The sequence below is a fragment of the Lagopus leucura genome, unplaced genomic scaffold, assembly GCF_019238085.1.
Source record: "Lagopus leucura isolate 7727_CA_CO unplaced genomic scaffold, USGS_WTPT01 Super-Scaffold_100002, whole genome shotgun sequence".
NCBI classification, from domain to species: Eukaryota; Metazoa; Chordata; class Aves; order Galliformes; family Phasianidae; genus Lagopus; species Lagopus leucura.
Genome location: NW_024962263.1, coordinates 2,115,980 through 2,127,961, shown reverse-complemented (window position 1 = coordinate 2,127,961; position 11,982 = coordinate 2,115,980). Strand labels below are relative to the sequence as shown.

The following is an 11,982-nucleotide window of genomic DNA, read 5'->3' as shown; positions in this document are numbered from 1 at the left end:
AGAACAGGAGACAGGATGGGAGAGCTACGGAGAAGCACGTGAAAAGCGAAAGGAGAGAAGAGCGGACGACGCACAGGCACACAGAAAAGAAAGAGAAGCGTTCACAAAAGTTTCTTCTCCCGGAAAGAAATTACTCACACGCACACAGACAGCAGATGCCTCGCAGATCAACTTCTGGGGAAAGAGAGACCAGGAGAGACGAGGTGATGTGAAGAAAAAAAAAAATCAGGAGAAAAAAAAAAAAGCATAAAACAACAACAACAAAAAAAAACAAAACAAAAACAAAAAACGAAGAGAACAGAAGAAAGCAGAGCAAAAGAAACTGAGAGCCGGGGGAAAAGAAAGACAGAAAGGCGAGGATCGTGACCTCCCCCGAGAAGCGAACCTGGCCCATATGTTGTGCACAGCGCGTGCAGCCCAGAGCCCCGCTGCGCGCTGTTTGCGTGCCCCTGCGCCGCGCTCAGTGCCCGTAGCGGGCGACGCTGCTGCGGAGCCGCATCCCCCGGCGGAGCGGAGCGGCTAATTGCGGAGCCTGTCCTTCATTTCCATATGCAGCCCGAGTCCGCTGGAGCCGCGCCAATCCCCGCTCGCCCCCAGCACCATTAATCGCCATGCATTATTCACTAGCCTAATTACGGAGCCCCATGCGCGCTCCGCGCAGCCGCCCCAGCCCGCCGCGCCCGCAGCCCCGCGCCGCTCACAGCCCGCCCGGCTGAGCCCTGCACGCCCGCCCGCTCACTCCGCTTTGGTTGCTTAGCCTTGCTTTGTTTTCTTGTTTCTTTTTTTTGTTTTCCCTCCTTTTTTCTCCCTCCTCTCCTCCTCGGTGGGGTTGGTCGCCTTTTCTGTTGTTGTTTGTTTGGTTTGTTTTGCAACTCGACTTTTTATTTGCGAACAGTTATTTCCAGCCCCCTCCCCTCGCTCCCAATTCCTCCCCCCCCTCCTCCCCTTTCCACCTCCGCGTCGCTGATGCCTCTGCAAAAAGCAGAGTCAAGACGGCTCAGTTAGCAGCATGTCTCGTCGAAAGCAAGCGAAACCCCAGCATCTCAAATCGGACGAAGAGCTGCAAGCGGAGGTAGTTTCCGAGCACGGTAAGAGCTCCCGGCGCCTCTTTCTCTGTCTCTTTTGTGAGCGCGTTTCGGATGGAGATAGGTGCGTTTACGGTGCTGCTGAGCACGGGAGCGTAATTACTCCGCAGCGGGAGAACGGGAATTCGAGCAGCCGGGGGAAGAGGCGGCGGAACTGAGAAGTTCGCAGTTCAGCCAAGTTTCGGCAGCCCACCCCCTGCCCAAGCGGCCCTCCCCGCGATTCCCCGCCGGCCACCCGAGCGCAGCTCTCACGGCGGGGCTCTCTGCCGGGCCAGGCCCTGCCTCCTTCCCTCTGACCGGGCTCGGGCAGCCGCAAGAGCGGACACCGGGAGCAGCACCGCCTCCTCCACTCCTCCGTGCTTCTCTCCCTCTCTGTATTTTTTTTTTTTTTTTGCACCGGTTTTCCATCCCTCCCCACCTCCACCCCTCATCTCCCCTGGAGGTTCGGGCCGGAGCCACGCTACCCTAGCCCTCCGACACCAAAGTTGGGGCAACGGGGGTCCCGCGGGCCGGGGGATGCGATCTTCCCAGGTCTCGCCCCCGGGGCGGCCCCGCATGGTTGTCTGCCGAAGGCTCCCTCAACCGGGCGCTGGCTTTGGGGCGGCGTGGTTTGGGGGAGCCCCTTCCGGGCTTCGAACGGAGGCAGCCCAGGGAGAGCAGCGGGGTAGGCTGGGGTATTTCCGAGGAGCCCGAGCGGCTCCTCGCCCCCCCTTTGCGCTGCCTCCCCCCGCCGCCTCCCGGCTCTGAGCGGTGGGAGGTGACACGGTGCCACCGCCGCCACCGGCCCCTGTCGCGCCGGCTGCAGGCGCCGAGGAAGGGCCGTTCGCTCGCCCATCCGCCATTCCTCGCTCCCTCCCCACACGCAGACACGCCACACTCGCTTTATGCATCTGGGCGGCCCGCTCTGCTCGTGAACAAGTGTCTAAAGCGGGACGGATTCGGGCTGTAATCGCTCCTAATTTCCACCTCGCCGGACTGTTTGTAGAAAGAGAACGGCAGTTTGTTGTTTTTTTTTTTTTCTTTCTTTCTTTCTTTTTTCTTTCTTTCAATTGAAATAGCCCTAGGCGCTGCAGCGTGCGAAGGCATGCCACAGCCCTTCCTCGCTTACCCCGGGCTAAGTTGAGGGCTTCCACTTGAAAGTTTTTCTTCCCTTCTGTGCACGGTAGCTCCCTACCTTCTCGGCTTCTTGCAAAACTTAGTGGGAGCCCCCGTGTCTTCTGCCTTCCGTGTAGGCCCTATCCTTTATCCGCTTTCCCTCCCTTCAGAATGAAAAGAGAAAGAGTCGTTTTCCTGTTCCAAAGCTAGAAGTTGCTTCTGTAGGTGAGGAAAGGCAACAAAGTTGGAGCCCGAGGAGGATTTAGACTATTGTATCTAAACTTTACTGCCTGGAAGCTTAAGGCAGTGTGGATCCTCTTCATCGGGTTAAAACATCTGTCAGATCGGCAAAGCTGTAAGCCCTCCTCGGGGTGGCCGGGATCCGGGATGCGTCCCACTCTGTCAGGGCAGTTAGGATGGGGTTGCTGCCACTGCTCCGGGAAAACCCACTGGGTATTGACAATAACCCAGAGAAATGCTTCCTTCTGTCACAGCGGAGCAGCACAGCAGTGCAAACAGGAATAGGGTTTTTAGGGAGCGTTGGCAACTCGAAATAAAATAAGTGCAGGCAAGCAGATGAGAATTACGATTTTATTACGGAAAAATAAAAAAAGAAAAGCCAACACAACGATTAGCTGAGCTCAGCCTCTGTTGGGGTGGATTCTATTTGAGAATGTTTCACTAGTACTGCAGACTTTGAAATGCTCCGAACCCACTTCAGTACAGCAAAATAAAACCCCACTACTTCATTAGGACACTCCTGGCGAGTTAATAAATTGGGGGGAAAAAATTGTTAAACTAGGTTTTTGTTTTGTTTTGTGAATCTTATCTATGTCCATGTCACCCGAGATTAGAACAAGAGATATGCTAAAAAGAAACGCTTGCATATGGTGGGTAGATTAAGGACAAAGAATCTTTTTGTCATGGAAATGGTTTTTTTTTTTTTTTTTTTCTCCCCTTTTTTGGGGGGTTTTGTTTTGTTTACTTCATCACATAGAATTTCTCACACTTGGTTTGTTTTGTATTGCCCTCAATGACTACATGATCAAATGAATGGATTTATTTCTGCCGAATGAGAAAGACAGTCTTTCCATCAAAAGGACTACATTGCATCCCAGTGAGGAATTTTAAAGCGTTATTATTGTGGTCCCTGAATAGCACAAAATCGGCTTTCACAGCAGCCCTAAAATGCAACAATGTAAATACTTTTCAGCCTTAGAAGGCTGTTATCAAATTGTGCTACGTTCCCTTTTATTAAAACATATTTTAATTAGTAGAGTGAAACCCTTCGTAGTTAACGATTAACAAGCTGAAGTAGAGCTGTTGGTTTTTCACTTTCATTTGAGATCTGTGAGCAAGGTGGACTCAGCACACACGAGCAGAGGGCTATCTAGTGCACATTAATGCAGTGTAAATCATTTACGTGCTGCATTAGGAAGCCTAACGATTGCTATACCGAAAGCAATTTCATAGGCCAGATATAACGAGCGCTCCCAATCTCACAAATTAAAACACTTCTCGTCCAGTCAGTATTTTTCATTTCTCTTCGCAGCTGTAATCAAGGTATTGCTACAGTGCTACAGAGCGTATTTTGCAACGAGCCAAAACCAGTTCCCACAGCACGGGGATATCTGTGGGTTTGTTTAAAAGCAAAGTGCCTGAGCAGCATTATTTGATACATGCAGCCTTTTCATTAATTTGGCTGTTATCTTCAATGGGAGAGGGGGGGGTGGGCGGGGGAGGGGGAAGTTGTTGTTAACACAAGACGAAGCAAATTGGGCTTATTACTTATTTAATAAAATCATGTTTAGTACGACCTCGACGTAGACTTTAAGTGAGGCATTTCAACGTGAACGTTCCCTAAAGGCAATCCCTTAGAGCGAAGGGACGTTCCTACGAGCAGAAAGAAACCTGGGGAGCAGAATGGGCAGACTGACATTAGGCCGTGCTGCAAGTTGTCTGCACCCACCACAACTTCCCTGCTAACATTACCACGGGAGTTTAAGGACCATAATAAAGAATTTTATAGTGAGCCTGGACTGCGGCGTAAGAGAACTGCGTGCAACCAGGGCAATGCATAATGGTGAGAAATGGTTTGAAATCTGAAGGTAGTCGGAAACGCCATCAACTACAAATTTACACTCGGGGTTTTATTGTTGGAAGGGAGGTTCTAAAATACATTTTTAAAACTATTTTGAGGGGGAGCCTTTGCAGGCACCTAGTGATGACATATTACTTCGATACTTAAGCTGCAGAAGAGCGAATGAATGGCATCTGTTAAAGATACACTTTCAGGTTGCTAAATTAGAAGATAGGATGGAAATAATTTAAAAATAGCAGCAGAAGGTTTCGAGTGGCTGCCCGTTGTATACAATAATCTTGGTTTCTCAGTAAATGTAAAGCTGTTCTCAGTAAACTGTAACAGCTGGAATTACATTTCTAATACGCTTTCCTAATTCAACAGATTAAAATTGAATCAGAATTATAGATACAGTGCAAAAGCAGGTACAGCATTTGTATTTTAACATGGGTACAAGAAAAGGGGTTTTTACATGCTGAGAAGCACTTCTTACAGTGCACAAGTGAGTAGGGATGACAACAAATGATGCTTTGGACTTCCTCATGCGAAGTTACTGCCAAAGATAGGTGAATGGGATACCGTACAGTCAACTGTGCAATGGCAGTTTTCTCTCCTGCTTTTTGCAATTGTTTAAGAGCTGAACCTGCCTGTTGAGGTGGCGTGTTGTTTTTCCTTTTTTTCTCCCCCCTGCTCCTCAATACAAACAGTGTTGTGTAAACCAATGGCTCTCTATCACACTGCTTAAGTGGAATTGGAAGGTGCAGCTCTGAGTAGCTGGTAACTGCACTCGGTGTTGCTTTGGAATACGTTCACAGACACGCATGCTCCGCTGTGGAAACTGCATCATCCTGTACGGAGCAGCCAGCTTCGTGTGAGTGTGTTCACTGTATCTGCAAATACATTTTGAAAGGACGTTCCTACATGCAAGAATAGAGGTCATTGCGTGTCGTTCAGGCACTGCTGCCTTGAAAACTTGAGGAGTCACAAGCAGCCGTCTCAGGAAACTTGGGTGATTCTTGCAAATGTCTGTTCTGAGGCTACTGGAAGGAAGATTTAGTTTGTTTGATTTAAAAACAAAGGGGCCGAATGAGTATTGCTATAAACGGCCTCTTTGATAAGAAAAGAGAACTGAAACTTTGTATAAATAATTCGGGTATTACGACAGAGATGGCATTAAAACCAGGTAACATTTGTATTTATATCATTTTTAAAGTATTCCAAGTGCTTTGATCGATGTTATCAATAGGAAAATACTTGGAATAACAAGCAAGCTACAACAATTAACCAATTTGCTGGTGTGTGTAGAAATGCTGCAAGTAGACCAAAGTGGGTCAGATTTTATCTGGCGCTGCTGATCTTGAGGAATTCTTACCATCTCCCGAGGTAGATATTAGGGCTGCCTTTCTTGGAGTGGGAGGAAGGAAATTTTGAAAGGTATTGGTTTAGGATCTGTGTAATTAAGCTATTAATATGCATACATTTTAGCTGCTGATAATTACTTGTCCTTGCCTAAGGAAGAGGAAAAACTACAATTCAATTTTCAGAGTGAAAATACACAAATTAATAAAGAGAATTAGTGCCATTTCTGAAAAATACTTGGGTTCCTAGGAAGATTTTCTTTGCATTTTTCCTTTATTTGATCAGTTGACTGCCCAGCCTGGACAAGCCTATCTGTTGAGTATCCATCAGTCAGGACACGAGTCAGTCACTTTTGCTGATAATAATCCAGGTCTGGCAGGAAATTAAAGTAGCTGAGTACTGACACTTTTTAGAAAATAAAGTATGCAAAAATCAGTTTGTCTATTACGTGACATTTGTAAAATGGGAGTGATTTTCTAGATATTTTTTTTTTTGTCCAGAGGAAGCAGGAATAAATCCAGTTCCAGCAGCAAATTTTTACCGAGTTGTACGTTTCCATGCAGAGGGACAAAATCCTGTTTCCTTTACCTTCTTAAAAATTGCTACCAAACATAATGAAGGTTCTGCAGCAGTTGAAAAGAAAGAAAGAAAAAGAAAAACGGAATAAAAAGATGTGAATTTGGGATAAAGTATACTTTTAGGAGCTGGTTCAGTTGTCGTGAATTGGGCATAAAGCACATTTCTTCTTATTGGTGGACACCTCTTAAAAGCTGGGCAAGCCAGAAAAGCAGTTGTTTAAAAGGATGTCAGAAAGCACAGTTTTTATGTGAACATGAAGAGATAGGAGACTAAAGAGTGGGTTTTTTTTTTCATATTCTCTTGCTGTTGTTAGGATACATACAGTGAGCACACTTGGGCAGCATCTGTTACGAAGTAAGCTAAATCTTTTGAGAGAGCCTTTGGATAACTCTAATTGCTCCTTGGATAACTAACTCTTATTGCTGAACTCTAATACTGTGGGGGTTTTTTTCTCCTCTTTCCCCCCCCCACCCTCCCCATAATTTGAACCCAATCATTGGTTGAAAAAGAAGCAGAAAAAAAAAATCTCAACTCCTGCCAGAGAGCGAAGGATGCCGGAACCCTGGGGAAGGCCGTCCATCCCCTGCAGGATACGTGGCCCAGCTGGGTGGGTGCCGGGTGGGGGTGGGATGGGGGTCAGTTGGGGGTCGGATGGGGGTCGGGGCAGCACTGCAGGCTCCCAGAGCCGGGCGAGGTGGGGTGGAAGAGATCCCTCTCATTTCCCGAGGAGCCTTCCCGAGGGTGGGTAGTTAGAAGTGCTTTGACAAGGCTTGCTGATTTAACCTTTGCCTGCTTTGCCCTGCCAGGGGTGGCCACTAGATGTCAAGCTCATAATACAATTAGTACATCTGTGCAGTTGACCTTGGCAGCACGGCTTACCACTGTTCTGTTAAGTGTTAAGACTGAATTTGAGTATTAACTAGAGATCCCTGCGAGTTTGCTACATGCTGTACAGCTTATCAGATGCCCATCTAATTCAGCAGAAGTGTTTTCAGTTCTTAGAGAAGGAAAATGTTTCCTTTTGTCAAGCCCAAAGTCCTGAGCTGCTTAATTAACCCTACAGGTGCCGCAGTATTTTAGTTTCAGTTAATCAAAACTGACTTTCCGGTCAGTTTTTCGGGAGATCCTTTCTATTACAACTGTTGGATAATTTTATTTTATCACCTTGTTGATGTGACAACATCCCCAAAGATGGATATGCTGAAAGCTAGCTTGTTTGGATCCCTGTGTGCTTTGCTGTCCAGTGTAATAGTGCAGTATGCAGAGTGGTAAATGAGCACAACGAGCGGCGTGGTCAGCAATGTATCACTTGGAGTTTGCCCTTTCAGACACTCCTGTACGTGAAGAATTTTACTCAGAGGAGTAGTGCCTTCGTCTCCTCCTGTACTTGTATATTCAGTTCCAAGATGCTTCGGAGATAAAGGACTGGGCTCTCCGTTGGCTTCTCTTACTGCGATTCTCTGGGCACAAATTCATCAGCGCTGTGCCGCAGTTGTTCACAGAGCAGCCAGCATCATTCTGTAGGGTGTTAGTGGCACAGCTTGGCATCTGCTTAGTAAAACACTTCCCAGGATAGGAAAGCTACGTGGAACCTAGCGTCCCACTCCTTGCCATTCCTTTCTTTGTTTTTAAATATCTTTATTATTATTTGTATCATCCATGTGAGAAGTATTGACCGCAGTTTTTTAGGATTCCAAATTGTGTTCCAAATCAATTTACTTCCTAGAAACAATATGATACATTCTACGCATTGTAATGCCATAAATATGCCATGAAAGCCAAAAGAAGAGCTCCCTGTGTAATTCTAAAAAACATAATGCACATCTTGTTTAGTATCATATCTTGCACACGTATTCAAAGCAACTTGTGAAGCTTGCATCTGTTCCACATCTGCATACATGTAGCAAAGCAGCAGCAGTGTTTAAGATAACAAGTGCTTCACTGCACAGATTAGGAACTGCAAATATTTTAAACAGATTACAGTTAGTGCCTGTGCCACAGGTGGCTGTTACTTAACAAATTCTGAGATTGAGGCTACCGAATAGATCAAACAAATTGTGCCAGGTCAGGAACAGTTTTTGCATGGCAAGAGTGCCCTCCACTGTTCAAATCTGTACTAACAGCTTTTGTGGTCTGAGAAAAAGGACAGAAAATTTTTCTATTGAGTCTGGAATTTCTTCTACATTGTTAAACACAGTAGGGGTCTCTATTTGTCTCCTCCTGTTTCACAGCTTGGGCTCAGTATGTGATAATTCATCTTTCTTTATGGGATTCAAAGCTATCAGAAAGAGTTAAAAAGAATTAATTTGCAAGAAAATAAACGTGTTCTAACAATTTAAGAAAACTTTCTTTAAAAGCTCAGTCAGTTATGAGAGACGATCAAGCTAAGGAAAAAGTAATACTGTTCTCAGCGATCAATACATTGTTATAAGGCTACTCTTTCCACATTATGGTAATTCTGAAAACAAATTCATGGGGTTTTTTTTGAATATATTATCACAGTTTATTTAAATTGTGTATAAAACAAGCTTGTTTCTTATCACAGCAAGAATAGTAAATGATCGTCCTGTGTCTGTGAGCTACGCTCAGTGTTCATAGTGTTGCTTGCTTAAATACACACAAAACGGCTGTGAGCTGCACTTTGCAATAATTACTAGAATTGCAGGTGAGATCTCATGTCTTCATAGCTAGCAAATGCTTTATCTGAAGCTGATCTTAAACCTCACAGAGTTGTGCTGGGTTTTTTTGTGAAGCTCCTTCACGGAATGCACGCTGTCTCTTGGTTGATGATTGGTGTCATTTTTCCTCTGGAAAGAAATTCCCATGTTTAGAAAATATTAATACATTCTTCATATCAGCTCAGTGAGACCGAAGCTGAGGAGTTAGAAATAATAATAAGTCATACTGTGTTTTCCCGTGCTTTTATTTGTGTTACAGCATATGGTCTAAAAAAAGATGTTGCAGAAAATATTTTGTTGACACGATTGTTGGATTCCCAGTTCCCAGGCACATCTCTGCTTTGGGAGAGTATAAGCAATTTGAAATAGATGAAAGCAGAGAAAATGTGGATGTTCTTACCTGATTTTATCCGAGTGTCTCCAAGTGCAATTTGAGACCTGTGTGATTCAGGGTAACAAAACGTAGCAAAATACTGAATTGCCAAAGAGCATCTTCTTGGAATGCTCCCTATTTCATGCAACTCGGAAGTCGTTTCCAAAAGTTTATTTCCGTGTACAAAACTGGATGTGATTTAATTGAAGAGAAAATGATCAGATTCAGGAGCAAAAGTGAAGGACGACAGGGTTGGTTGGGGCTTTTTCCAAGTGGGAGCAGTTCCTAAGAAAGGCAGTGTTTAGCAAGCAGTGTACATTTGTGGAATGAAGCTGTCTAGAATGTAACGTTCAATATCAGTCCTTCTCGGAAAAGTAGTCATTGTGTTTTCCTTGCATGTGGTGCATGGGATAAAATACACCTGAGTAAAAACACTGAACTAGTGGAAGCAGGCTCACAGATCTTGTGTGTACAAGTCAACAGCTGTAGCATTTTTTTCTTAACTCTGAAGGTAATTTCTGTGGGCTGAAGGAAGCCCATCAGCCCTTTGCCTGCTCGCCTGCTGCCCTGCAGCAGAAAGGAAGGCCTGCACTCCATCCCAGCCACGCACAGCTCCATCCTGCAGAGCTGTGGCAGGACGAATCCCCACAGTGCCATTCCCTTGCACCTCCTGCACTGAGTCAGCAGAGCATCTGAGCAGCTTCGGGTATCACGATCCCAAAGTGACTTTCTCAGAACGCCTGAGATTGAATTTTTGGAGGCTAATTTTAGGGCCAGACCCCATTTTTGCAAAGTGGCAGCGCTCTGCTGGAGCCGCTGCAGTTCTGGTGGGTTGGTACCTATCTAGGAGCCTTCCCAGGTTCCTTTTGAGAGATGCTGGCTGCAATTTTTCACTGGTTTTCATAGGGTAAGCTTTATGCGCTGTAATTCATCTTGCATCCCGTAGCAGCTTCAGATTAGTCTGTTAGCTGTTAGACTGCTAATGAGAAAAAGAAAATAACCGGGAGGTTATTAGTGGCTGAGATCCTGACTACTTGACAAAACTCCCATTCAACATCTTTTGTGTAAGTAAGAACTGCAAAATTCAGCCCGTCTATAAGATTAAGCAACTGCTCGATTAATTTCCCCAAAGTCCTTGAAAATTTTCACTGCGTCACATCCTCACCGTAATAATATAAACAGTTGTATCTCTTCAGAAAGAGAAAGAGAGAAGAAAAAGGAGGAAGGAAAGAATGAAAAAATATTTTCTACTTAAGCTGATCATTTTGTAAGACGTCAGAAAATGAAAGCAAGTAATAAAATATGTAGAAATAAAATAAAAAAAAAAGATACATTTTGTCATGGAAAGTATGAGCTGAAAGTAGAAAACATTTCTTTGCTTAACATTTTAACAGATCTAATATATTTTTTTTTAATAATCCAGAGTAATGGTAACATTCTCTATTACTTTTTGTCATTCATAATGTAACCAAGGTTTAAAAAAGAGCCAAATATCCTTTCCAATGGAGTCATATGCTTTTAAGCCTTATTCCTGGCTGAAGATGGTGATTATGCTTGAAAAGCAAGAATGCAGTGTATGCCCCAGTACTGAAACTGTTGTTGTACTCTTTCAATCTTATTCATTTGAGTGGCACTTTGAAGATGAGAAAAGGTCTAAGGTGGGGAAAAGTTTCTCATATGAGTATAGGTTGTTGGGCTAGGCCCATAGTTTGCTTTCCATGGATACTCTCTCAGCATACTGATCAGGGAATGGGCCATCATCCATGGCAAAGCAGCATCTGTTTTGTTGTCAGCTGTGTCATCTGCTTGCTTAGCAGTACAGAAAGTGGAGGCTTCAAGACAGATAGCAGGAAACACTTCTTAACAGAGAGAGTTGTTAAGCACTGGAATAGGCTCCCCAGGGAGGTGGTTGAGTCGCCATCCCTGGATGCGTTTAAAAACCATTTGGATGTGGTGCTCAGGGATGTGACTTAGCAGAGGGTTGTTAGAGTGAGGGTAGGATGGCTAGGCTGTGGTTGGACTTGATGATCTTTAAGGTCCTTTCCAACCTGAGTGATTCTATGATTAACTTGTTTCATTTCTTAAGAAAAGCCAGAAAAATTTATCCCAAATGGAAAATGCTTGTGAGTTTTCTTCCATATCTACTTTGAAGTCAATTTTCACAGGATGGGCAACTTTAACAACTTATTTGCAGTTTTCTAAAATATTTTTCAAAAGTGGCCCTTGAACATTTCAAGACAGGTGATGAGTTTGATATGCTTGGATTTGAAATTTGAAGAGCATTCTCAGGATTTTTAGGACTTGAGAGTAGTGGAAAGAAGGAATACAAGGTGGTATTGAGAAAATAGAGCTCTGGGTCCCTGGTTCATATGGGTGAAAGCCAGGTTTTACTGTTCTGAAATAGTGCAAAGCTTGTGATCAACTTCACTGAGAACACAAGAGGCCACTGATCAGCTGAGAAATACCATACTGATTTTTTCCACTTGCACTTGAAAATTATGTTTCAAATGTAAAATGCTGCTTCCTTGAGTTTGTGCGTTAGCTCACTGGGCTGGTTATTGTCTTGAGATGCTGAAGAGGTTCGTATTGATACCTCTGGCAGTAGGCAATGGTAGTTTAGATTTCTTTCAGAAGTTTATGTATTACACATATTAATTTTGATACATCGAGACCATGAGCCTGTCTTAAAAATGCAGAAAATAGCACCTGTTCTGAAATAGGATTGTGAATATT

The 11,982-nt window shown here is 44.4% G+C and overlaps 1 protein-coding gene across 1 annotated transcript in view; it reads left to right on the top strand.

Annotated features, from left to right (window-relative positions):
• Positions 1–1,009: 1,009 nt before the first annotated feature.
• The window catches only part of SALL3 (spalt like transcription factor 3), a 19,555-nt gene continuing 8,582 nt past the window's right edge, over positions 1,010–11,982 (top strand). Inside the window, exon 1 of the mRNA XM_042870002.1 lies at positions 1,010–1,088. Within this exon, the coding sequence (XP_042725936.1) occupies positions 1,010–1,088 (79 nt within the window). The remainder of the gene's footprint in view (positions 1,089–11,982) is intronic.